The 26,821-nt window shown below is 55.6% G+C and overlaps 2 protein-coding genes across 2 annotated transcripts in view; one reads left to right on the plus strand and one right to left on the minus strand.

The window, feature by feature from the left end:
• FYTTD1 (forty-two-three domain containing 1) overlaps positions 1–5,088 on the minus strand; it is a 22,342-nt gene extending 17,254 nt beyond the window's left edge. The window contains exon 1 of the mRNA XM_009883408.1: positions 5,076–5,088. Within this exon, the coding sequence (XP_009881710.1) occupies positions 5,076–5,088 (13 nt within the window). The remainder of the gene's footprint in view (positions 1–5,075) is intronic.
• Positions 5,089–5,879: 791 nt separating this feature from the next.
• Positions 5,880–25,470, plus strand: KIAA0226 (KIAA0226 ortholog). Its single transcript, XM_009883351.1, has 21 exons — positions 5,880–6,023; positions 9,315–9,398; positions 10,355–10,514; positions 10,634–10,740; positions 11,304–11,444; positions 11,662–11,818; positions 12,047–12,595; positions 15,118–15,213; positions 15,384–15,499; positions 15,953–16,154; positions 16,532–16,633; positions 17,373–17,447; positions 20,199–20,259; positions 21,273–21,405; positions 21,762–21,907; positions 22,270–22,334; positions 22,901–23,139; positions 23,529–23,590; positions 23,772–23,925; positions 24,313–24,406; positions 25,307–25,470. The coding sequence occupies exons 1-21, from the start codon at positions 5,985–5,987 to the stop codon at positions 25,468–25,470; spliced, it is 2,946 nt and encodes a 981-aa protein (XP_009881653.1). The 5' UTR covers positions 5,880–5,984.
• The last annotated feature ends 1,351 nt before the right edge of the window (positions 25,471–26,821 follow it).

Here is a 26,821-nt window from a genome sequence, read left to right on the forward strand (position 1 = left end):
GGCTCTGCGCGGGGGGAGGGGACGGTGTCCGCACTACCTGATGCTCTGCCCCCGGCAGGGCGGCCACAGCGACTGTCCATCCCCTGTGGCCGAGGCAGCCGCCGCCACCGCCATGCCTGCGCTCTGCACGCCTTCTGCGGGGGGGTGATGCCACCCCGCCCTGACACCTCGCCCTGACACCCTTCTGGCGACCCCACGGCTTTCGGATCGTGTCCCCTTCTCCTCCCGGCGGTGGGCAGCGGCCACCCCTTCGAGGTGCTGGGGAGAAGAAGCCTTCACCTTCTCGCTGTCACTGAAGGCCACACGTGACGGGTGGTGAGAGCCGCCGGGGCTGCGGTGGCTTCGCCCGCATGGCCATCACTTACGCTTGAGGCCTGGTTCTTCTTGTTGGCGTTTATAAAAGCAGCAGAGGTTGTTCCCTTGGAGGCGTTTTGATGACGAACCCTATTTATTTCAGGGGGGTTTTTGCCCATCTTCAGCCTTCGCCTTGTTGCTGCGGTTGTGCTCGGGAGCGCGGGGTGGGTGTGGGATGGAGACATGGGGACGGTGTTGGCTGGGGAGTGGGGAGCGGCTGAAACTCGATTCGGGGAGAGACGCGTTCCTTATCTTTGGGGCTCAGCCAGCCGATCCGTTCCCACTGGCAATATCAGCCGGGAAAACGCTACCGGTGCTTTTAAAGCTATAGCGAGGGGTTTGGGCTGCCTTCTGGTTTGCAGGGTTTGAGCTGTTCTTCTTTAGCTGGCGCTGGAGACCCAGCAGGTCCGGAGCGGTGAGAGGAACTGATGGCATTCGCTTCTTTTTTTCTTTCCAGAATCATCTTTGTGCATTTTCTTGCCTTTGCGAGTCCAAGTCCTGCACTACCAGGCTCTGCCATCGTGTGACTAATAGGGCTGACGTGGTGCCACCCCCAGCCCTCCCCCCCCTCGCCCCCCTCCCAGCGACGAGGAGGGACTTGTCCCCTCCGGTGCTGGCACACGCTGGGACCTGCTTGTTCTCCTGCTCCCCCCCCGCTCCCCGTGGTGCGCTGGGGATGATCCTGGCACGGGCCCCACACAACCTCCTTGTCCTTCGTACAAACTGTTTAGCGTTTTAATTCCCGGGGAGGTGCCGTTTCGCTATAGATTGTGGCCGTGACTGAGAGCAATAGGATAGAGGTCACCGGATCCATCTTCCCATGGATCATGGGAAACGCAGAAGCAAAGGTTATTTTGCTGAAGTCCATCCTTCTGCTGGCACAGGAGAGGGAGATGAGGATCTCGTGGCGGGTTTTGCTGTCTCTCCTCCTAAGGAGCGGGTCCGAAATGCGTCGGGGAGCAGGGGCTGTAATGCTGATGTCTGTTGAGGCTTGGCGGGGACGTTGGTGCTCTCTTCCTGCCGGGCAGAGAGCAGGGCTCTCCGTGCCTCGGAGCAGCTGGTGGGTGGTCCGGAGGATGCAGTGGTGCCAGGGGGAGCGGAGGGGCCACTGGTCAGCTGGGCTGGTTAGCAAAGAGCTGCCGCCTTCGGCTCCGGCACCGGCCAGTGCCCCCAGGGACAGCAGGGCCAGGGGAGAGGGTCCCTAAGGGGAACCTGCACTGGGAGCGATGGGGGAGGAGAGCGGCTGATCCCGGGGAGGTGGGCTGCAGGGAGGGTCTCTTCTGCCTGTTGCTGCCTCTGGCTGCCTGCATGCTTTTCGCAGGCAGGTCCTGGGCAGATGGAAGCCCGATGGACAGTCTCCTGGGTCCACAGCTTGTGGTCATCTGCATGTGAGAGACTTTGCCAGGATGAGCAGGTAAAACTATCTGCCATGCTGGGAGAAGGCTAAAAAACACCTTTCATCCCTATTTTCTCCCCTCATCCTTTGGCAGTGCAGAGCAAGAGCGCTCCAGCCAGCAGCAGCTCTGGGCTGCGTTTGCTGGGGGAGCCTTTTGTGGTTTTGCCCCCGGTTTTTTACCGGTGCAAGCTTTTAGTACCAGTGCAAGCCACCCTGCGTTGGGGTTTCCCAGCCAGCCTGCTTGGCTCTCTCCGGCCGGGCACTGCCGGGCTGACCTGCCGGGCTGGCAGAGCTCTACTGGCTTCCTCTGCCTCGTCAGCCGCTCCCCATGGCTGCAGATGGATTGCACGGAGCCTGCCTTTCTTTTAATCCCTTTTCCCAACAGTGCCCAGGGGAAAACCAGGAGAAGGGGCTGATGGTTGTCTGGGAGAGCCGGGGACAGTGAGGTGGGAGCGGGCACCACGGCAGTGGTGGGTTCTGCGGCACCTTGGGGATCTGCAGGAGGAACTGACAGACGGCACGGGAATGTCCTTAGAGACCCGGTGGAAGTCCCTTCACGACCTCAGTATCCTCAGCCCGACCTCTGTAGTGTGCTAAGAAGGATCGAGAGACTCCTCCAGGTAGAGGACAGGATTCAAGCAGCCATTGCTAGATGCCTCCTGCAGAGCACGGGGAGACACACAGCAGATGTTGTTTGCAAGAAAGATGAGCTTCATTTTTTTTCTTTTTATTTTTTTAATACTAGCTACCTGCACGATTCTCTTCTGGAAAGCAACTAAGGATTGGTTTTATTTTAAATGAAGAAGTTCACCTGAGTCAGCAGTGTGGCTCCCTCCCTCTGCTGTGAGTCACCTTTGCTGACTTGGACCAAGAGAAGTTCCTACCCTTCCTGGCATGGAGGGGCTGCGAAAGCCTTGGGCGAGCAAGCAGCGTTTCCTTGTCGTTGTCATCAGCAGTGCCATTAAAGTGTTGCTTGCTCCAAGGCTGGATTCTGTCTTTTGTCACTCCTGTGCAAAAGGTTCAGTTATATTTGGGACAGTTCCTGACAGCGGGTTGGCGTTGCTGTACCTGAGGATGGAGTTTGTGGTGGTAAAGCAAGGAGACCCACCACCGAGTTTGCGGAGCTGGCGGTTAAAATTGGAGGCTGGATCAGAGGCCATCTTTAAGGAAGGAGAGGGATGGGCTGAGGTCTCACCGGTGCTCCACCAGCGATGGCCCCTGCGGACACCCTCGGCCCTTGTGGCCGGGGGAACCAGGCTCTGCTAGCGCAGGAGAACAGGAGCACGTGCGGTTCTTGCAGTGGAAGCTCTGCTCGTGTACCGTGACCTCTCTGGGGTGTGTTGCTCACTTTGCCCTTCCTGTAAGTCGGGGTGTTCTCATGATGTGATACGAATTGGCCTTACCCCGTGTCAGGCTTTCTTTAGCACTAGGAAAGGCGAGTTTTCTTTATTCAGGAAAAAACAAGCAGATTTCTTAGTATTGCTCCGAACACCTGCTGAAACGGGGAACTTGAGGGTGAGACTCAGGCTTTCTCTGTCCCTCCTGGCAGCCCAAGCTCAGGCTCTGTCCACGGGAGGGGAGCAAACCCTGCTGCTAATTTGGGGTTAACCCACGAGTCCGGTCAAAGCTGAAATGTGGTTAGCTGCGCTCCCTCTTTTTCCCTGCCACCTGCAACCAACTCTGTGGGTCTTCATTTCTTCAGCCTTGTGTCACTGTAGGGTTTTCAGCATGCACCACGTTCCAGTCCAGAAACAGCTGGGTTTTGGGTATCGGTAGGGTCTTGTGCATTCCAACTTGTGAACTGCTTTGGGCCAACAAGTCTCATGGGATCCTTACTGTCTTGCAGGGATTTAATTCCCTTTGGTAGCTTCTGCATCACCTCTGCAAAGGTGCTTTCTTTGTGCTGCTCATTCCCTATCTGCTTCGGAGTTCAATGTTTTAACATTTTGAGTGTATTTTGTTCAAGGATTGCTTAACCTTCGTTTCCCTGTGCGAGGAGGGAGCTGTGCCTCCAGTCTGTTGGATCCAGGCTTCCTACCTCTGGGCAGATGCACAACTCCATTAATGAGACATTTCATGTGGAAAAGCACAGCTCTGCGTGTCCTACCCCCGCATCCTTGTGTACATCGCCTGCTTTTTATAGCAGGAAATAACACGGGAGGGAGTTCCCCTGACTCACTGACTTGGAAGATCAATGGCATGGCTGAGCTTTCACTTGCGTTTCCTAACTCGGAGTGTCAGAAATACCTTGGGGAGGAGCTGATGAAGTTTTGAGCTCAGTGGCTGCAGATGCTTTTTGACCAGGGACCGGCAATGCTGCTCTGAGCATCCATGGATGTCCAGAGCAACATCACTGGTCCCTGGTCAAAGAGCGTCTCCATCCCTCAGGGCAGGGGTGGGAAAAACCCATAAATTCAGAAGAGCTGGATCAGTTTTCTTTGCCCAAGTCGGATCTCCTTCCCGAAGCTGCCTTTGGTTTATATCCGCGCTTTCTTCTTCCGTCTCTCCTGAGATAAAGCCCTGACCGTGCTTGTTAGACAAGTACATCATAAACATATACGTACTACCATATGCATTGCAGCTCTGGTGTAGAGCTCCTGTGCTGTCAAGGCGAGAGGCTTTGCTGGTGGGATGGGTTGGCTTCTGCACGGTTTAAGCTTTGGTGGGCACTGAAAGTGGTGAGGTTTCCCTGGGAGGACCTTGTGAAGGGAATGGCTGGGAAGCTTGAAGGAGAGCCAATATTTGATGATCTGCTTGTTTGCTTAATCAGTTTGGTAATAGCGAACAAGTCTCAAAAAGAGAATATTGGCAAGAAAAGCTTGGTTTTAAATACCAGGGTTGTGTTACTTTTTACTGTCCTCTGTGCTGCAGAAGTGTGCAGCCCACACTTTCATCCACAAGGGATGAAAATGAGAGCAGTTTTAAATAATGTTATTTATTTTGAATTTATTCCCCCCCCTCTCCCCCCCCCTTTTCCCTTTTGCTTTGGAAATCCAGTTTGTTTTTGGCTGTGGGAGGGATTAACAGCTGAAACACTGTGGCTTGTTTCTTGCCAGTTGAAAGGCTGGACTTTCATCCTAAGCTGTCACCTTGGGTGCTTTTGTTACAAACCCTGCAGAGGCTTTTTTTTTTTTTTTTTGGTTTTTACATCCCCAAATATACCTTGCAACATTCCTGTTCCTTTGGAGAGAGTGGCTCCTATCTGAATATGTGTTTCTGACGGCTGCTGTTCCTCTGGCAACGCTGTCAAACAGCTTGAGCGGGGACCTCAGTCGTCCAAAGCTTCCTTCCCCAAAGTTGCTTTTGCATAGGCAAGTGACGTTACCTCTCTGCACCATCGCTCCCGCTTTTTGGTGGATAATGGTGATTTCTTGCTGTATGCAGGGTAGCTGAAGGGGGTGGTATCGATGAGAGATGCTGTGCAAGCTCTAGAGCACACCTGCAGTTTGCTAATCATCTCTGTCCAGAACGTAACAAACACTTTTGCGAGAAAGTCAATTTGCGCCTACAACAGCTCGGGGGTCAGAGGGCAGCTGTACAGATGGAGGTGCAGATAGAGGGTTACCAGCCTTGGAGTGGAGCACCTCTTCATCCTGGTGGTGCTGGAGTGCTCAATGCGGTGTGCGTTTCTCAGGGAGTGCCACTGCCTGTAAATGCGGGTGCAGCATGTCCAGCGTCTGGTAGATGTGGTGGATGTCGTGCCATTGCTTTACAGCTGCTGTATTCCTGACGGGATGCTGCTCTGACCAGTCTCTGGTAGAGATTTAAATGAAGGAAGCAAGAGGCTGGCTGGAAAGGTGTCCTCCAGCTTTGTTGGCCTGTACCAAGCAAGTGGTATATCGCAGGAGCCATCAGTCTTTGTTCTGGCCGTCTCCTGAGACCGTGTTGGTGGTGGCTACCAGTCATCACAAGAATCATTATGATATGGCCTCTTGTCCACAAACCATGGATGGGAGACCACAGGGAGGTGTGAAATCCTTTGGTTCGCCTTTGTTAGCTTCTGGACCACCAAAGGTTTCAGCCTGACCAGAGTCTCCTTGGAGAGAGTGCAATAGCGTGGTCCTGTTGTGAAGCTCCTCTTGCTGTATATCTGATGGAACTTGCTGTGTTCCTCTGCAGGAAGGAGCATTGGAAGCTGCTAGGGAACCTGAAGACCACAGTGGAAGGTTTGGTATCCACCAGCAACCCGAATGTCTGGTCCAAGTATGGTGGCTTGGAACGCCTCTGCAGAGACATGCACAGCATCCTCTACCACGGGCTCATCCACGACAAGGTAATGCTCTGTCCTGCCAGCACTGCTGTCTTTGGCTTCAAGTTGCGCCAAGGGAAGTTTAGATTGGATATTAGGAAGAATTTCTTTACTGAAAGGGTCATCAGGCATTGGAACGCGTTACCCAGGGCAGTGGTGGAGTCCTCATCACTGGAGGTGTTTAAGGGTCGTGTAGATAGAGTGCTCAGGGACATGGTTTAGAGGTGGGCTCGGCAGGGGTAGGTTAATGATTGGACTAGAAGGTCTTACAGGTCTTTTCCAATCTAGGGGATTCTGTGATTCTGTCTGTTTGTAGCAGCTTTGGTGCCTGTGGGCAGGTGGGACAGTCCTGTCTGCTGCGACTCGCTTCAGTGCTCGTAGCGTGGAGTGGGTACAACACTTGTAGCAGTGTGGGACATGATCGAAGCAGGGAGTGAGCTTGCCTGGCAAGTGCTGTGGTTGTCAGAGGGACCTGGGTACATGTTCTTTCTCTCTCATCCACCTTCAACATGGTTTTTCTAAGTACCTGTGCCCCCGCGCTGAAGCCAGCCCCTCTCTCCTTTCTTCCTGCCACTGCCCAGCGATAAAGTTACGTTTGCAATGAGTCAGCCCCGTATCATCTGCACTTGGATGACTCCCCAGCAAGGTCTGGCAAGAGAAACCTCACGTCTTTACTGTTTCTGGTTAGCTGTGTTAATAAGAGGAGCTGGCAGCCAAATCCACGCTCTGCGTGAATGGGATCTCTCTTTCCAGGCTCTCGTTGTGCCTCGCAGTTCCTCGCCCAGCCGTTCCCCCCTCCCTGGCTGCCTGGAAGAATTTCTCTTTCCCACTTTTGTGCAGAGGCCTGAAGGTCTCCCCTTCAGCTTGCGATTACCAGCACAATTAATTTACTGTGGAAAGTTGAAGCAAGGCTGCAGGGCATGCCTGAGGGCGGGCTTCCCGGCGGCTCTGCCGGCCAGAGAGCAATGCAGGGAAGCGAGTGATGCAGGGGAGCCCCGGGCAGCGTGCGTGGGCCAGCTGGGTCCAGGAGCAGGAAAACCGCACCTGTGCAACGCTGCACTCAACCTAATAAACCTCCAGGAAGAGCCAGGGTGGAAGGTCGTCCCGGCAGGGTGCTTTGCTCCCTGGATTTAAATTTGCAGACAGCACTCGTTACGGTGCTGCTCTGTTCCCGTTACCCCTCAGTGGCATGGACCAGGGGACCTTCTTTGGGACATCTGCAGAGAGAAGAGCTACCTTTTACGTGGGAGGAGTGCAGTGCTCCCTTCTGACAGACGTGCTATTAATAGGCTTCAGGAAGTGAGATTTAAATGATTTATACTTCTCTGTCTGTTGGTAACAGTTCATGCCAGACCTGCAAAGCAGGACAGCGTGTTGCCTTCCACGATGCTTTTCCTATAGGCCAAGGCAGCTGTTTTACTTAGAATTGTCTCCCCTGCTTGGACACGTGTGACACCAGTCAAGCTGTAAGAGCTGCAAACGCTGGCCTGTAAAAATACAGCTTCCTAACAGCAGTTTTTAGTTGCTCTAGCGAAACACTTCCTTTTACGTGTTATTTCCTTATCAACTTTTTTCCTAGAACTGTGAATAAATTTAAAAAAGGTGAAAAAAATCCATATGTGCATGTGAGGAGAACTAAGGCAAGAGGTTTTTAAACTTTTGAGTGAATTTTATTTGTCCAGAAAACCCCAATTCAGTCTAGAGGACTAAAATTGCAATGTTAGTTCTCCAGTCTTGAAAAATCAAACCAGCCCTCACCCACCCCCCACCAAATAAACCACAAAACAGAACCCATTCCTCTAATGCTTGTGAAAGAGGAAATAGAGATGGAAGAAAAAATAATCAGCTTTTTCGTGAAGAGAGACATTTTGGGGCTGTGTTTACACCCAATAGGGTGGTGAGGAAAACAGCAACTCTGCTGCAGTTCCTCTTTAACGGGAAGAATAACTAAGAACAAAATAACTCATTGTCTGAATAAAGCTGAGGCAAAGACCTGAGAGAAATGCAGTGCCAGATTTCTTACCTGGGGTGCTCAACCGTGCTGGTGTCCTCGGTGGTGACTTGCATAAGAAGACAGCAACGGTTGCTGGTTTTGCTAGAATGTGTTTCCATGTTGCCCTTCGCGTCTCCTCGCTGAGGTCTGACTCTCTGCGGCGCTGAGGCGTCGGGGCTCCCCTCCAGGTCCTGCTCCGGCAGGAAAGGGAATGGTGATGTGGGAACTTGGTCCACCTTGAACTTGGCAGACCTTCAAAGGACCAGGGATGCATACGTGACGCTGCCGTGCCCAGAGTGATTGGGAGGACTCGGGCAGAGCTAAGCCCCCAAACACACTTTGCTGTGGGTGTAGCTGGTGCCCGAGGTCCGTTCCCATCTCCTGTCTGCCTGTCCTTGCCTGCCTGGCAGCAGAGGTGCAGGCGCTGCTCCCTGATCCGCTGATGAGCTGCAGTTGGCCTTTGGGATCCTTATTGCACTACAGCATGGGTATGAGCCCTTCAGTGCCACATCCCATCCCTTTCCTAAGACTTCTCCTGTCTCTGTGGCACGGTGGACTTGGATCTTACCTACTGGGGGGAGAAGAGAACCTTGGGGGATCTGTGGTCTGGTCACTTGTGGGCTGACCCCAAGTGAGAGGTCACCATGGGAGGGGCAGGCAACAACTTACCTACATCAAGCCAGTATTTTTTGACTTGGTCCCTTGATCTACAAAACTGTGTTATACACTTGTGCTATTTTTCCTCTGTAAAGCAGTGCTGCTCTTCTTATCTTTATTTTCTGGCCATTTTGCCAGGTTTAGGGGCTGTCCTGTTCTGGCAGCAAGGGGCTAACAGGGGATGTTACAAAGATGATTAGGGGACTGGAACATCTTTCTTATGAAGAAAGGCTGAGGGACTTGGGTCTTTTTAGTAGAGAGAAAAGACAGCTGAGGGAGGATCTTATAAATACTTAAAGGGAGGGTGCCAGGAGGATGGGAACAGGTTTTTTTTGGTGGTGCCCAGTGATAGGACAAGAGGTAACGTGCACAAACTTGAACATAGGAAGTTCCATCTAAACGCGAGGAGGAACTTCTTTACTTTGAGGGTGGCCGAGCACTGGAATAGGCTGCGCAGAGAGGTTGTGGAGTCTCCCACTCTGGAGACATTCAGAACCCGCCTGGACACCGTCCTGTGCAACCTGCTGTAGGTGACCCTGCTCCAGCAGGGGGGTTGGACTAGACGATCTCCAGAGGTCCCTTCCAACCGTGGCCGTTCTGTGATTCTATATTGTCATTTAACTGGGATTTGGGTGGTGGTATCTAATGGCGCCTATCCTGGGCAGGTGTGCTGCAGACAGAAGGATTACTGGCAGTTTGTGAAGGACATTCGCTGGCTGAGTCCTGGCTCTGCTCATCACCTGGAGAAGGTGGGTTCTGGTGGGGTGCCTTTGTGTGCCTGGCGGGGGGGGGAGAGGACTGTGAGCCTCACCGGTGGGATAGCGGCACCTTGGCTGTTGGCCTGCCGTGGGTAAAGCGGCTCCATGGCTTGTGGAGGCTGAAGCAGCCATGTGTTTGTGCACAAGCCACGTCCCGGGAACTCAACGTGGCTTGGGCTGAGACAATCAACTACTTATTTCTCCCAGGCCAGTCTCCAGCTCGGCTCGGCCGGCTGCAGCGGGCTCCTTTCACCAAGGGAACCGGCACAAGCGGCGCTTGTGTGTGCGCAGGGGTGATTCATGCCTCTGTGCAAATCTCTCAAAGCCCGGGCTGTCCCGTTTCTGGGTTGTGCCTTGACCATGCACTTGGTTCTCCTGTTCCTTGCTTGTGCTGACCGCTGGCATGCGGGGATGCTCTCAGCCCTCGGCTGTCCCATGCTGATGTCCGTGGCTCCCACTGTGGCTGGGAGCGAGGGGCTGACCACTGGTGGTCCCTATGTCCAACGTGCTTCTGGGGGGATGTGGGGTAACTCCAGTCCAGCTCTTCAAGCTGCAGCAGCTCAGGTGTTTAGCTTCCCCAGTTAATGTGTCAGCAAGAGCGTGACTGTCACCACTGGGGCCGGGTGGTTGAATTTGGGAGTATGGGGTCCTTCCAGGTCAGGGGTGAGGCACACGGGTGGGAGAGCGTGCAGGAGGAATTCATAGTGCCGGTGGCTGTCGGAGGACTTTAGTCGCTGGCTGACCTTTGAAGTGTTGTTCCTCCCCTGTGCTTTGTGCCTCCCTGGGTGGCTGGGGAGCTGCTGGGATGTGTCCTCCTTCCCGCTGACGGTGACCGACGCTGGAAAGCTGCCGTTAACGGGTGGGAACCCAAAGCCGTGCAGTGGAACAACCCGTGCTCCCCGGCTTGCCTTTGCGTGCCTTAACCTGTGCTCGGCGTCCCTTTCCAGTTCATCAGCCTGCAGGAGAGCGGCCAGCCCGGCCCAGAGGGCCGGGGGGACCAGGCCATCGCACAGCTGTGGCTGCAGCACAGCCTGCAGTGCCACTGCCTGTCGGCACAGCTGAGACCGCTCCTGGGGAACCGCCAGTACATCAGGAAATTCTACGCAGGTAAAGAGAAAACGGGCCTGTTCCTTCTTATTAGGAAAATATCTAGCTGGTGGCGTTCCCAAGCCACGTGGGAGTGAGAGGGACACCCTCCCGAGCTGCAGTTTTCTCTCTCTCCCCAGACACTGCCTTCCTGCTCAGTGACGCCCACGTCACGGCCATGCTGCAGTGCCTGGAGGCTGTCGAGCAGAACAACCCCAGGCTTCTGGCTCAGATCGACACCTCCATGGTGAGTTGAGGTCCCGGCTTTTCCATCTGGCTCTCTCCTCAGGCACCGGCCGGTTGGCTGCGGCTGCTCGTGCGAGGTCTCATTCAGGACACACAGAGCTCTTGGACAAGGGGCTGGACTTGGAAGTAGCAAAAGGAGCTCCAAGAGGGGAGGAGAGAAGTGAACTGGTCCCTGCACATGCCTGGCGGGGGTCAGGGTGGGGGAGATGGCTGTGTGGAGCCTGTGGTGGGGCACCTCACTTCTGGCTCACATCGAGGATTGAGTATGAGGACCCGAGGACCAGTTCCTTGTACAAGGCACCTCTAAAGCCCTCTCCAACAGTCTCAGGCTTCAGAGTCAGCAAGCAGAGCTGCCTGCTCCTGAGGGACACCCACCCTCAATGGGGATGAGCAGCTGCCCAGGTCATCTGGGTGCCCACTCGTGCTGGTGACGCCAGTGACCCCCCGTGCAGTCCCATGCCAGCTGTCCCTAGAGGAGGGAACAGCAGCTGCTTTCTTTGCACGGAGCTCCCCAGAGGAAGGCAATTAGTGAGGCTTCGTTAAATGGGGGCTGTGTTCTTTCAGCTGGCCGGTACATCACTGCCATCCCTGTGTGCGTCAGGTCCTTCTGCTGGGATAAGAGAGATGTGTGACCGCGACGCTGAAGGACAGGAGAGCCGTCTGCCCGGGGCGCCGGGCTGCCTGGATCATTTCGCTGAGAGCCTGGTAATTTCCTGACGGGAGCCTGCCATGTAGCTGCGAACAAAAAGCCCCCTCCCTTCTTCACCGTGGCGTTTTTCCCTTCTCATCCTCCTGCCCCCGGGGCTGCCGCATCTCTTGCTGGCTGGTGACCAGGCGCTCGCAGGTTGATTCCTCTCCGTCACTGCTCCTTTGATGTGTAGCCCTGTAGATGCTGATTTATAACGGTGCCACCTCTCTTCAGCTTACCAGGAAGAGTGACTGTCCGCCTCTGGTGACCAAGAGTCAGAGCCTGACTGCCCTCCCCGCGTCCCCGTACATCCCCGCTGCAGGCTGCGCACAGCAGCGCTGCTTTGGGTCCTTCTCCAGCCTCCACCATCCAGCCTCCTCCGGCCTCTCAGGTAACAAGGGTGGGCTGGGAAGCTCAGGGTAGACCCAAAAAAGACTTTGTCTTTTTTTCTGGTCTTGGAGTCATCGTGCTGGATGGGTGTGAGGACATCTCTGCCCGTGCTGGGGGCGTGATCCCTGGCCTTTGCCTGTGGTGGGTGGGCATGCCAGTGTGAAGCCACGAGCTTATTGCTGTCTGCTTGCGCCAGGGTGTGTGACATCCTGCTCCTACCTCTGTCCAGACAGGAGACCAGCGAGCTCCTCCATGAGCTCCAGCTCTAGCCAGCCCCAGGAGCACTGCCCATCCACCTGGTCCTCCTCCTTCAGCGACAGCCGGTCCCCTCTGGAGCAGCCCGGCTCAGCCACCTCCTTCCACGTCCCCTCACCCAAAGACCCCTTCTCTCCAGCCAGTGAAATGAGCTCCAGCACCACCAGCCAGAGCGAGGACACTTGGACGGGGAGTCAAGATGATCCACAGAGCGATGCTAACGATGGGCCGGAGTACCTGGCCATTGGGAACTTGGGGCGCCGGGGCCGGGCGTGTAGCAGCGCCAGCACCAACAGCACCAACAGCAGCAGCTCCAAACTCTTCTCCTCCAGCAGCTCCCAGAAGCTGGACTCGGTCTCATCCACAGGGGAGCAGGGGGCCAGTGGAGGTGGGAGCAGGGGCCTGAGCCTGTTGCGCCGGTCCAGCTTCTCAGAGGGACAGTCATCAGCTCCGCAGGGCATCCTCAAGACGAGCCACGTGCGCTCGCACTCAGACACCAACGTGGCTTCGGGCAAGTTGCATGGTAATGGGATGAATTTTCTGATGGCTTTGGGGTGTGAGAGTCCCTGGAACCCAGAGGCTGATGCTGGCCACCCTTTTAACTCCTTGGGTCAGATTGGCAGGGGAACAGTGGGCAAGTGGTTGGGAAATTGGTCTTTGCCCTTAGCTTTCCTGCTTTACTTTGGAGTGATGGGCTGACATCTTGCTTCCCAGAATACCCTAGGCCGGTCTCTTATTGGTATTGGCAGCTTTTACCAAAAACTTAGAAAGTGGCAGCGATGCCGTGGCACTAGCCGTCCTGCTTCCCCAGTGGCCTTGCCTGCCTGGGGCATGGGGCCATGGCAGGGTACTGGGCTGGGGCTTGGGCTCGTCCTACTGGTAGGATGTCATCCTACTGGTAACCTGCTGGGTCCTCCTGTGCTCTTAAGGATGAATATGTTGGGGGGGGGCGGGGAAGTGGGATGTGAGGGGACAACCAGTTTGTGGGAGACTGCCTCACTGCTGCTGTCTTCATTGGAGAAGTGGAGGTCCTTGCTGAGTAGTAACCAGTCTGTCTCTGTTTTCTCTCCCTTAATGCTGCCCTCCTCCTCCTCTGTCTGCCCAGGAGGCCTCAGGGATATCACCATTATTATAGAAGATCCAGTGGCAGGTTTGGGAGCCAGTATAACAGCCCTTCATTAGTGATCATTGCATCAAGTTCAGGATTTCCATCAACCCATTAGTGCCATTTAGAAAACCAAAAAAATTTATTTCCTCGCTGTGTCTCAGCTGGTGCTTTGAAGCATGGTCAGGTTTATGCATGCGACCTAACTGACGATCCGAGCTTGGTTTTTGGGAGCAGTGGACCGGACCCAGAAGGGTGCCCAGCTCCCCTGCATGGCATTAGGGAGTGCTGGCCACCAAGTCCCTGAGCTGCACCCCCTGTCCTGCCTTTCCCTCTGCCTCAGGAACCAGGAGAGGTTTCGTCTCTCACCTAGCGAGTAAGGGCTGGCAGCTAAGCAGGCGTACATCTTAGCCTTAGCGCATCTATTACATCGAACATCTTATTTTTCCTTTCATTTAGTGGATCCCTGGCACAGGGAGGTTTGATGTTGGCTGAGTTCAGCCGTGTCCCAGCCAGCTGTGCTTGCACCCACAGCCAGGACTCCTGGCTGCTCTTTTGGGCTCGGGGAAGGTTTCCCCCTGAGCAGAGGTACTGGGGTGCTGCCATCTCTTTGCCACACAGGCAGACAGAGTCAGCAGCTCAAAATTGGACTGTTTTCTTCTGCATCTGTTGAACAGTAGCACCGGGTTTGTTGAGCTCTCGTCTGGGTGCTGAGGGCTCTGCAGCTGGAATGCTCCTTCCTGGAGGTGATGGGCATTCAGACACACGTGTCCAGCCCTGTGTTCTGCTCCAGTAGAGGATGCCCTTCAGCAGTGGGCTCTGTTGTATGTGACATCCCCCAGGCTGGTGATCATGAGGTGGTTTCTATGGTGGTTTTCAGCAGGGTTGAGGTGGCTGTGGGAGACCTGCCAGGCTACAGTGATTATCTGTGAAAGCCTCCCGCCCCAATGGCTCTTCTTTGTCATCCAGCCTGTGGGGTGGGTTGGTCCCAAGCCACATCCTGGTGGCTGCTGCTTCATGATCTTGGCAGGGAGATGCTAGGGTTGGTGGGTTTGGGAGCCTCCAGCCACGTCAGGGTTGTGGCAAGAAGCTGGGAGCAAAGAGGAGTAGGAGGTAGAGGACGAAGTTACTCCTCTGTTGTGCTCAGGAAGTCAGCCAGTGCCTGCCCCATGTTCATACCCGTATGCTCCAGTCAGGGTGTATTCAGTCTCCTTCAGCAGTCCTCTGTCACCCAGCCGTTCCGTCTGGGTGCTCCCCAAGGACGTGGCTCTCTGTAGAGCACCAGCCGTTGTTGGTCTCTGGTCAGGCCAGCTCCTGGCAGTCCCTGCTGGCTCAGCCTGGCAGGGAGTTGCACCGCGGTGCGTGCGTGGGACAGAGCCCTGCCCACAGCCTGGGTAGGTCACCTTGAGCACTGCAGCCCAGGCTCCAGGACTGTGTGTGGGGAACCCTGGCTTCTAGTTGACCAAGAGCACGTCCTTCAGATGCCCCCATCTGCTGTTGTCCAGGCTGCTTTGCAGGGCTGGGAGCCCCACAGATCCCTTGGCTGTTCAGGTTTCCCCTCATTTCCTGACTCTCTGCCCTGGGGATAACTCTTCCCTCGGAGATGCTCCAGCAGGAAGAAGGGGCTGGCAGAGGTGCTTGCTAGAGCGTCTTGTGTCCCCCTGCTCTGCTAGGGGGTAAAGAGAGGAAGGCTCAGGACTCAACTGCTCTGTGGCTCTCATGAGCTTCTTTCCTCCTTTCCCCTTCTCCTCTGCTCCCTTCTGGTTTTGTCTCCCCCTGGGCTTACCCTCAGTTGTGGCATGGAGGAGGAAGATGTCCCTCCTTGCTTCCCATCCATTTGTACCTGCCTGTGTGATGCTCAGCCCATTTCATTTCACCCTGGGCAGTGACTGGGTGCTTCTGGGATACTGATGTGTGCCTGGTGTCATCTTCCCTTCCAGAGTCCCATGGCGATCCCGGTGGAGGGAAAGGGCCGGTCTCTGCTTCCACCCAGAGCAGTGAACTGAGCACACCCAGCTCCCTCTACATGGAGTACGGTGAGTACAGCCAGCCTCAGCGGGGACACTTGCTCCTGGTCAGGCTCCTCAATTGGCTGCGGTGGCCTCGGCTTCTGGCTCGTGGGATGCAGGTTGGGCACTGCCAGGGCTTGTTCGCATGGGGATAGCAGCAGAGCCCTCCCTCATATGTTTGTCTCTTGCTTTTCTAGACTCTGGACAGTACCTGAGCTCGGGGGAAGGCATGTTCAGAAGACCCTCAGAAGGGCAGTCCCTCATCAGCTACCTCTCTGAGCAGGACTTTGGCAGCTGTGCAGACCTGGAGAAGGTGAGGAAGGCAGCAGCAGCCTGTGTGCGATGGAGAACGTATCTTACTGCAGGTTCAGTGATACTTCCCTCCATGGAGAAGCTAATCCCATAGCTGTGCACAGAACTTCAAGGTTGAGTTCCTCAATGGTGTCTGGCAGCCAGCATCTGCCCATCCAACATATACATAGCAGCTTTGCAATATGTTAGGGCTCCTCAGGGACATGTGCTGACTCCCCAGAGTAGATGTGTTGCCCACTCTCTTCGTAGGATGCCCCTTGTGTTTTGTGAATATTGTGGTGCCCAAGAAAGTTTTAGTTTCTAGGTCCTCATAGAAGAGTCAGGTTTTGTGGAGTCAGCAGAGATTAAGGTCTTTCTGCCACCCTTTTTCCTGTCACAGGTGGGGAACAAGATTTTACCAAGTCTTCCTAGTCTCTCCGTGGTACAGCCTTGAAAGCTTTTGCTCGTCTTGCAGGAGAATGCTCACTTCAGCATCTCAGAGTCCCTGATCGCGGCCATTGAGCTGATGAAATGCAACATGATGAGCCGGCAACTGGAGGAGGAAGAAGAAGACAGCGACAAGGAGATCCAGGAGCTTAAACAAAAGATTCGCATTCGGCGCCAGCAGATCCGCACCAGGCACCTGTTCCCTACCTGCCAGGAGATGGGCTCAGACAGTGGGTGATGTGTTTTGGGCTCACCAGCTGGTGGGATGTGGGTTTTCTGTCCGTTATCTCTCCTTATATCATCCTGCCTTCCTGCCTGTTTGTGGGAAACAGTCATATTGCTACCAAGGTGCTGCAGAGATTTGGGAAACTCTGCTGCTATTGAAGACCATAATGGGACTGATACTGTACATTGATAACACTGGCATGTTACCACGTGCTGGTGCTGAGTTGTGGAATGCAATTTCGTTTTGAACTCACGGTGTTTTCCGTCCTTGACCTCCATCCCTCCCTGCCCTGGCCATACCAGACTACCAGCTTCTCCTTTAGCTGTCAGTGACCCTTCAGACCAGTTCCACTGATGGCTGGCTGTGTTGCATTTCTTCCAGGTCTTGTGGCAACAGACAGCGGGTCCCAGTTCAGCTCCCACGGCTCCATGTGGCTCTCTGACTCCGGCTCTGCAGAGGATGTGGAAGAGTATGAGATCCGAGGTAGGAGGGAATGGCTGTGTTGGCTTCTTGCATAGAGACAGACTTCTCAGATGGCTTTTCCCAAACAAATGGCTGAATTTTGAGCACGAGCAGGACAACCAGTTTCCCTCATGTGGTGGCATGACTTTCCTTTGAAATCCTCTGTAACCCTCTAGCATTCAGTGCCTCTGGCTGGTAGGTGGTTTCCATTTCATTGCCTGCTCCACGTAGCGGCTGTCACAGCTAGAGAGAGGTGGGAGAGCCGCCATCCTGCTCTCCTCCTCCCCAGGCAGAAGGAACCATAGCTCTGACCACTTACCTCTTGGGTGGCAGTGGTGGGTCCTGGTCACATCCTGACCTGTAATACCTGTAGTCTCTGCTCCTGGCAGCTTGGTTGGCTGAGCTTATCGCCCACAGGAGACCTGTCTGGGTCCCTGGGTGTCCCTTTCCTTCAGAGCCTTGTTTATCCTCTGAGATGGATGACTGATTTCTCAGCAGTACCTCCAGCTCAGACGTTAAAAAGAAGATGGAGCAGTCCAATCTCCAGCTATAAACTTCTTGTCTCTTGGCTGTTGACAGCAAAGTCCTCCTTTCAGTCCCTGAGGGCTAGATTTTGGGCTCGGTTTTGAAGCCCACAGAGGGGTGTGTGAATTCAGTTGTGGGCTTCTCTCGTGTGAGTGCTGCTCTTGTATTATGCCCTTTCTCTTTGGCCTGGCCAAAGCACTGAAGTCAACTGTTTTGTCATCACCGTGTTATACAGATGGTAACGATGGATCTAACCTGATTCAAATGTCCAAGAACGGCCTCTCAGTGTCAATGGCTTCCTTGTTCTCAGGTAGTACCCCGCAGTGCTCCCCTGCGGCATGCGTGCGTGCGTGTGTGTGCAAGGTGTGTGCGCGTGTGTGTGCACGTGCACACTTCTCAGGAATCTGCCTGATTTGGGAACTGTGAACGGTATCATCCAGACGGCAGCAAGAAAAGCTGTGGCAGGATGATATGGCAGGATGGAGCAGAGAGGAGGCAGGGCACCTCCATCCCCCAGGGTGTTTTGCCGTGTAGTATTTTGGATATACCAAAAGTGCCTGCTGTGGTGAAGACCTGTCTTGCCTGGGGTAGGGCTCAGCAGGGCAGCGGCACAGCTTTGTAGCTCTGTAGCTGCTGAAGGCTGAGCCTGGGCTGGGTGAGAGCGGAGTCCTCTACAGTGTGGGACCAGGTCTCCATCCCAGGTGCTTTGGGGAGTGTTTTCCTGCTTGACTCGGCAGAGCTGGCATGCCGTAGCTCTGATCCGAACCATGGCCAAGCTTTCCTGTCCTGCCCAGACTTGACTCGGAGAAGAATCCTTTCACAGAGAAGCCCGGAGGGAAAACTAGTGAGACCAGACAGGGCACAGGCGGTTTGTTCACAGTGGAGGCCCTGGGCACCGGGATCACAGGCAGCCAGGTGTTGTTTAGTGTTTTTATTGTTTACGGTACTACTGGGTAATCCTTCCGGACTGCTGGCCGCATTTAAATAACCTTCATCTGCTCCCTGTTTGCTTTAGCAAGGGAACAGCCTACACGGGCTGCTGCTGATCTCTCCTGTCAGGCGTTCGGCTCCAGCCCGTGTCTCCTGCCGGAGATGCTGGTGCTCGGAGCTTCCCCCTCAGCCCAGCTGTGCCCTGTGTTCACAGCCCAGGGGTTTAATCCAGGGCTGCTCATCCTGGCCTGAAGATGGCGTGCAGGGGCTAGGGTGATGTCCTTAGCTTTGGGAGATGTTCACGAGCTTCTTGGGGACTGTCGCACTTGGTGAAAGCATTGTCAGCAGAGGCGTTTTGGGCAGCTAACCAGAGGCTTTTGGGCAGTGTCTGCAGTTAAGGTTGGGAAGCGAGCGGTGGCCGGATCCCAGTGCTAGCCCCCGCAGGAGCCTGGGGTCAGATTTGGCTCCCTTTGCCATCCCTGAGACGATGCCAGTGCCTGAGCGTGCCGGCTCTGCCTCCCTGCAATGCTTGACCCACACTGTGCTGCGTGTGCCCCCCTGTTTGTGCATGTTCCTTGTAGTCTGGGACCACATGGTACCTTCCTGTGCAGAGCCGAAGGCACCAGAGCATGGCAAGTATGTCTGGCCAGTGTCCCACGTGGTTGGGAGGCCATATTTGCCTGAATTCCCTGTTTTCTGCAGCTAGAAGTCTGTTCGCATGATGTAGATATGTGGATTCCTTAGCATTAGGATGCTTTCCTGTGCCTGCTTCGAGCAATACGTATCAAACAAGGAGGGTGAAGCATCCATGCTGAGCTCCAGTAGCGTGAGCCTGTAAATTTATGGGCAGGACTGGGACTTGCTGCCCTTGCTGCCAGGGCAGCGCCGTTCTTCCTAGGGGAGCCAGTGGCTTAAGAGGTGGCACTCTTCACTCAGCCGGGCTGCGATTCACCGCGCTCACTGTGCGGTTGGTGCCTGGCCGGCATCGGGTGGGCTCCATACAGGTCCACATAGCCAACCTCCTTGGGGTGGTGGACCCCGAGGGACCCCGAGCTGTGCCTCACCTGGCCAGGCGCTGGGCCACCAGGTCAGGGGAGCTGGAAGCCTGTGTTTGGGGGCAATGTGGTCGCTGCAGACCCCATTCCGAGAGCTCCCCAGAGGTACAAAAAAGGAGCCCTGCTGGGCCAAAGTTTGTGGCACTGGCCTCTTCTGTCTTGACCTTTAGTACTTTCCCCTCGTGTGCCTGCCTTCCTGTTTCTAGGAGTCCGTAACGAAGCGGGGTAACTTTGCGCTGCTGGACGTCTCCCGTCCCGGGGTTCCCCCACCGTTGAGGTGAATTCCCTGTTAGGGTTTAGCAGAGAAACCCCTCAGAGTGAAAGAAAGATGACTGATGAAGGTACCACTGGGTACTGCCCGGTACCCAAAGCTGGCACTGAGGAGGGATGCGGGGCAGTCCAGGGCTGTTGGGGAGCTGATGGAGGGGTGGAAGGGGCAGGACCCCAGTGTCCTGCACCTTATCTTGGACCCCTCCCTCCTCAGGAGATGGTTCTTTGGCCTCTGCAGAGGGCTGGCCCCCGTGGCTGCTGGCCTGCTCTCTGCATGGATGCTGACGTGTCTCTGGAGCTCTGGGCTTAGGCTGCCAGCCCCGGCTGTGCAGTCGCTGACAAGCTGTGGCATGGCCACCTCCTGATCTTACAGGTTGCAGTCACGTAGAGAGAAGGACGCTGCACCCCATTGCTAATCCCCTGCAGCATCTATACTGTGTGTAGAGAGCTACTAAACCTTCTTGCTAACCTTGCTGTCCTGCCCTCCTAGTTCCTGTGTGCGTACGTGTTTCAGGCCATGTCACTGCTAGGACTTGGTGTGTGACCTGTACCAGCAACCACTCGTCTCACCCGAACCCCAGGCTCACTGTTTTCACAGCACCCCACCACGTCCTTCCCTTGTAACTCCGGCAGGCGACTGATTAGACTGCACCTCTCCTTGCTGCTCTGTGCCACTGGTAGAAATTGATGCTGTAGTTCATGTGCTTTTCAACAGCTTGATGAGTTTTACAGTGAAGTTTTGGGTTGAAATGAGTGTATCCCCCTGCCCTGCTCCATCTGCTCCACCTTGTCTGTTTGTGATTCAGATGCAGACATCAAGAGGAACCCAGACTCCAGCAGGAAGTCCTTTCTCTCCTCGGAGTCCATGTACGTCTTCAACTCGTGGCGAGACATCTTGGTACCAAGTTCCCCTTCCTCCCCAAATCTGCTCTTCCACCTGCATCAGCTGCTGTTTTGCATGGGAGTGGAAATCCATCCCTTCCTCCCCCCGTTTACTTAGCAGTGGGGCACTGGGTCCTAGTCTTAAATTTGGGCAGCAGCACCTGGGATGATCGGGATATTCGCATGAGGTAAATACCATGTGGACTGGTGTCAGGAGAGATGCCTGTATCTCCTAGTAGGTAGGAGGCTGGGGAGAGGACCTGGCATGACCTGGAGCATCTGGGCTGGCTACTGGCTTGCTGCTGGCTCTGAGCCCCCACTGCCTCCCTCCTCTCAGTCGAGATGGCCTGTTAGACTACGTGATGCTGCCACCTTCTCTCCAACCCTTGCTGCTGCGCTGTGGCCCGCCTGTGGAACCGCTGGCACACAGTGATGCTCACAAACTCTGCAGTGCAGCAGCAGTTTAAATGTGAAGTGCTCAGTCCTTTCCCGGTACTGCCCCAGGCTGGAGGGACGGGGGCTGTGGGGAGGTGAATCACAACCTGTTTTAAGCACAGCTGCTATGTTAATGCTCTGAAAGTAAAACGCCTTCGGGATGCAGGCACCTCTCTGCTTGCTGGGTGAGATACAAAGCTGTGTCTGTGCTTGGCAGCCTCTTGGGTAGGTTCGTACTGGGAGAGCAGTTACTTCTGGCTCGTACAGACACTGGCTCTCACTTTACAACTTCCCCTGCAGTCAAGTCACAGTTTTCTTTAGGTAAAATAATGTTTTGGTTGCCTTTCTAAACAGTTGTTGTTGTGCCATTAGCCAGCTTTGCTTGGGGGCAGCTGCAAAGACAGAAATCAATCGTGTATATAGTTGCAAGTCTGCACAGCAGTGCAGAAATAAGGTACCAGAGTCGAAGGGGGCATCTTGAGCTTGAGCTGGGACTGGCATCAGGGGTTGTGAAGAGGGTTCAGCTGTGAGACCTAGTGCTAACCACTCCCTTCGCTGTCTAGATCCCACTCCTTCCTCAACTCCAACTCGGCGGAGGCCGTGGCCATGGGCTTGCTGAAGCAGTTTGAAGGCATGCAGCTCCCAGCTGCCTCTGAATTGGAGTGGCTGGTCCCCGAGCACGATGCCCCGCAGAAGGTAGGGGTGTGAGTGTCCAGTCACCGATCGCATTTGATTGCTCTTCCCTGAACCCCTGGCTTCAGCCCGCTACCCAGGGGCTTTGCTAGTCCCGGTCATCCCTCTGTGGAGCTGGAGGAGGAGTTTGGTCTGGGAGATGGGTGCAGGCAGGAGGGGCTCTGCCACTGGAGCCTCCTACAGCAGAGTGCCCGGATCCCTGGGGACATCCCTTCTCCAGCCCCCGTTCAGCTGGAGCAGCAGCTTGGTGCCTGGCAGTTTTCCAGAGGGCTGCACTTGCAGGTTTCTGGAAAGCCAGCCAGGTGCTCTGCCTTTGTGGTACCAGGCAGGGATCTGACCCTCTTGCCTGCCTCTCCCAGCTCCTGCCCATCCCCGACTCTCTGCCCATCTCCCCTGATGACGGAGAACATGCCGACATCTACAAGCTGAGGATTCGGGTGCGCGGAAACCTGGAGTGGGCCCCACCACGGCCACAGATCATCTTCAATGTTCACCCAGCCCCAACGTAAGGACCCGTGCGGCCGAGGGCTCTCAGGGGACCTGCCCTTTCCAACCCTTTTCCATCAACACCAAGGTTGATAGTCCTCTCCTTCCCGCTTGGATGCCAGGGCTTCCCTGCCCTGAGTCTGGTAAATCCACAGTGGTCGCCACTGGCGGCTGCTGCTGCGAGACGGAGCCAGTGCCTGCAGTCGGTGCCTTTGGTGTGCACCAGGGCACAACAGGGCTTTTCCCCTTGCCTTTGTTGTCCACACTTAAGTGGCACAGCATGTGGCCACCTCTGCCTTCAGCCCTGTGCCAGTGCCCATCCTCTGGTGCCAGGTGCCGTCAGGGCTGGACTCACAGGAGTCATCTTCTGTCTCTGGGCAGGAGGAAGGTGGCTGTGGCCAAGCAGAATTACAGGTGTGCAGGCTGTGGCATACGGACTGATCCTGGTGAGTACTGGGACCCTGACCCATAGCTGGAGAGTGGGGAAGAACCTGTGAACAAGTGGGAAGACACAGAGTGGGTGGGTGGTGGCAGAGCTCAGCTCAAGGTCACTGGGGAAATGGTGCAATGCCTTTGCCAGCTCTGCCTGGACGTTGGTGTGCACCAGCCACAGAGGAGCTTCCTCCAAAAGGTCACGGGGCTGGTGGAGTCAAAAAGCAGCCAGCCAGTCCTTAGCGCATTTCAGATGTTGGCTCTTCTAAGGCAAAGTCATCTGTTGGGGTCCTAAAGCTCCCCAGCAGGTTCTGCTGTGGGTACAGCTGCAGAGCTCTTTGACCAGCCGTGTTTCCTGACTGTGTAGGTAGATGTGGCTACATGAGACTGGACTGTGGCCCCAAAGGCTTTTGCAGTTGGCAGGGGTGCTTGCAGACCCCAGTGTTGAGTGCTCTGGGGCTGGAGGAGTTACCGGCACGGCCTTGCTTGCTGGAAATGCTGAGCAGCATTGGGAGTCCAGTATGTGGTTGGGCAGATCCCATGCTTTGGCTGACCTCCCTGTCTGCCTTGGTGTGGCCAGATTACATCAAGCGCCTGCGGTACTGTGAATACCTGGGGAAGTATTTCTGCCAGTGCTGCCACGAAAATGCCCAGACGGTCATCCCCAGCCGCATCCTGCGCAAGTGGGACTTCAGCAAGTACTACGTGAGCAACTTCTCCAAAGACCTGCTGAGCAAGATCTGGAGTGACCCGCTCTTCAACGTCCAGGATATCAATCCTGCCCTGTACCGGAAAGTGAAGTCTCTCAACCAAGTGTGGGTAAGACCATTTCCACCCCTTCCTGAGCGGGGTTTGGGGGCCAATTGTAAACTGCATTCCAGGGAAGCTGGGGAGAAGCAGATATTTCAGTTTTTGAGGCTTAAAACCCCAGCACCGCGGGGTTTCCATTCACATCTTGCTCTTTGTACACTAACGTAGGAATTTCAAAAGGAATTTCTGCCTGGTGTCCAGCTGGGCTTCGGTTTATCTCCTGGAGCACGTGATGATGGTTGTCCTTGCTTTGCTCTGCATGGTGTAAACACTTCGGTAGCAGGGGAGCAGCAGCTGAGGAGCAGCGGTCATTTTACCCGTGCAGGAAACAGAGTAGATACGCTTGGCCAAGGACTGTGCTCTGTTTACTGACTCTCGTGTCCCCCCTTCCTCTCCAGCTGCTGCGAATCCAGCTTTTCCACATGAAGAACATGTTTAAGACGTGCCGGCTAGCTAAAGAGTGAGTCCCGGGCGGTGAGATAAAGCTGTTTTGCTGTCCTGGATCTGTCCTGTGGCAATTTGCACTGGGGATCTGTGCAGCCTGTGCAATGAGCAACAGGGGGAGAGAGAGCAGAACCAGTGGAGCGAGGGGGCTTAGTGGAGTTGCTTTGCTCTGAGCTCTGGTTCCTCTGTCATTGCAGCCTCCTAGACTCCTTCGATACGGTGCCTGGCCACTTGACGGAGGATTTGCATCTCTACTCGCTGAGTGACCTCAGTGCCACGAAGAAAGGGGACCTGGTGCCTCGCCTGATGGAGCTCCTGAAGGCAGGGAGCCTGCACGTTGAGAAATGCATGGTAAGGCTTCCTCGCCTGCCTCCTGCATGGCTCCGCACCCTTGGGAGCACCCTTGGGAGCAGGCTTTGCTGCAAAGATAACCAATGGGGAGGCCTTTGACGTGCAGGGCAGCCACCAAATTAAGTGATTTGGTGCTAACTGCTCCTGCCTGCTCCACAGAGCTCCTACCTGGCACATATGGGATGTTTGTTTACCCCATTTTGGCTATCCCCCACCCCTGACATGTGTTGATTCTGCCTTGCTGTGCTCCACGCTGGGGAAGGACTGTCCCACATGGTCGGAGCAGGGCACCATGTCCTGCTGTCCTGCTCCTCTCTACCTCCTGCCCTGCTTGCCAGGGACATGAGGAGCATTTAGCTGTATTTTCTTCATGTTGTCTCCTTCCAGCTGTGCCAAGCCAAAGGCTTCATCTGCGAGTTCTGCCAGAATGAGGGCGACATCATTTTCCCCTTTGAGCTCAACAAGTGCCGGACGTGTGAAGGTGAGATGCTGGGGAGAAACGGGGAGGGGACAGACCCTGGGGCCACCAAGGTCTGCCTTCAGTTTGAGTGGCTTTTGTGCTAGCAAGAAGTACAGAGCCAGAGCCAGCCAGACCAGAGAGCCTCTGCGCACGGCCTGTGTTTCTGCACCACGTTATCACAGCAGCAGATCAGCATTATAACGGTGTTTGGCCAGAGCTGCTGGCATGGTGGAGCGTGTAGATTCCTCCCTGACCACGCATTGTGCTGCCTGCCCCAGCGGCAGCGGGCAGTCGGGTTGTGACTGCAGCCAGCGGGTGTCTGGGAGCCTCGGCTTCCCTTCTGCTGTGGTTACGGGACAGGCTGCAGCCTGCACACAGCTCCCCTGCCCCTCCTTGGATGGCTGGAGCTGACCTTGTAGAGCAGAGACAGCTTGAAGGCTTTGTCTCCGTGACCTTCCTGCCTGCCAGAAATCCCTGGGCCCCTTCAGGAGTCATCCCCAATAATGCTCAGTACGAATGGGCAGGCAGACCTTGTTCCTGCAGCTTGGGACCAACCGCGGAACGGGCTTGAAATGGCTCCTGACAACATGCAAGCCTTGGGTTGGCAGGCACGGTGGCAGAGAAAATTTGGGGCAGAGTCACTGTTTCCTTGGGGAATCAGGAAAGTTTGGGGTGGGACCTTGTATGGAGGGGGAAACCTCCCACCCGTGCTCCCAAAAGCTTTGCAAGCTGGTGCAGGGACCCTGCAGCGTGACTTCTTGCTGCTTCCAGCACAGGACCCGCATTTCTGGTGCTTGTTCTGCCCTGGCTTTGGTTTGAAATGTCCTCCTGGACAAGCCTGGAGTATCCCTCCCTGGGGTGCGGAGCATCAGGCAGTCTGTGTCAGCTTCTGCCAGCTCTCAGCCATGCTCTCCCCCACAGATTGCAAAGCCTGCTACCACAAATCCTGCTTCAAATCCACCCGCTGTCCCCGCTGCGCGCGGCTTCAAGCCCGGAGAGAGCTGCTGGCCAAGCAGAGCATGGAGTCCTACGTCTCGGACTACGAAGACGAGCTGGAACAGCCAGAGGCGGTGGCAGCCACATGAGCACGTTGCAGCGGAGGAGCAGATCATGGGTTTATTTATGTGCGTGGCCTTCATCACCAGAGACCGAGCCGTGCAGACTGGAGATGAGGAGGACCGTCGGGAGGCCTGGAGCGCTGTCTCGAAGGATTCTATTTTCCCCCATGCGGTAGTGCTGGGCTGGGGAAGGGGCATCTTCCATTGTGCAGGTCTGCTCCAGGTCCTCCTTGCACCTCCCCGGTGCCTTTGCTTGGGGAACGGCGGCTGCTCCTGCCCGTCCTGCAGGCAGAACAGGGGCCTTTTCCAAGCAGTCACTCATGCTGGACCAGGGCAGGTCTGAGCTGCCAGTCCCCATGCCCTCCTCCCTGGCAGACTTCTCCAGAGGGTCGGCACTTTCTTGCTCATCAGCTGAGTACTAGGAAGCTCTGGCCACGTCTGCTCCTCAGAGGGGGGAATCAGCTCTTGGAGGCCTCCAATCCCCCATCCTGCTGCCTGGAGGTTGGGTGCATGGAGAGGAGGGGGCAGGTTTGGGGTTGGTTGTACATTTAACAGCTGCCTTTCTCAAGTGTCGCTTGGGACGCTGCTGGAGAGCAGTTGCTCTCGCTCCAGGATCAGAGCAGAGGAGGTGGCAGTGGTGAAAATGCCCGATTTCTGCCTCACCTCTCCGTGCCGTCTGTGCTGAGCTGCTTTTCCCTGCTCTCCACCCGCAGCCCGTGCTGCAGAGGGGCATTGTCCCTGGAGCAGCCGCACAGGGGGACCGGTGCTGCGGGGCTTTCGGCTGAGGCACATCCCCATGGCCGGAGGATTCAGTAAGCAAAGCTTCCAACCCTGCTTCCTCCTCATGCTGCCGGTCTGTTCTCCCAGGGGGATATGTCCTCCTCTAAGGGTGACATGGGACCTCACTGGTGGCACCAGGACCTGCCTTGCATGTAGCTGCCTTCTGCCCGAGACCTGTTGGGACGCAGGTGAAGGCTCAGCCCTCCGGCCGCATCCCCCGAGCCTCTGACTCGGTCTATTCTTTTAGGTTGGGTTTTTGTTTTTTAATCTGCTGGATTTGGTTTTATCTTTTTAATGCGGTTGTTTGTGTTTTTAATTGTATGTTCCCCCCCTCCGCCCTGCAAGGAGGTGCTGCTTGAAATGCCGCCTTAGGGGACATGCGACTCACTGGTATAAAACCTTCGGGGCTGTCCTGTTGCTGGTTCCTCACCCCTAGCTGGGGCTGGAGTTTGCCAGGTGTCCCCTCTCCCAGCGGATCTCCTGCTCCCCTTGGGAGAGGGGTCCCCGAGCCAGGTAAAGCCTCGACGAGGCTTCCCGGCTGCGGTGCAGCGGGGTGGCCAGGCAGCCTGCTTGCAATGGGGGGGGATGCACGGGGGAG

Source organism: Charadrius vociferus, unplaced genomic scaffold (assembly GCF_000708025.1).
Source record: "Charadrius vociferus isolate BGI_N301 unplaced genomic scaffold, ASM70802v2 scaffold214, whole genome shotgun sequence".
In the NCBI taxonomy this organism is placed as follows: Eukaryota; Metazoa; Chordata; class Aves; order Charadriiformes; family Charadriidae; genus Charadrius; species Charadrius vociferus.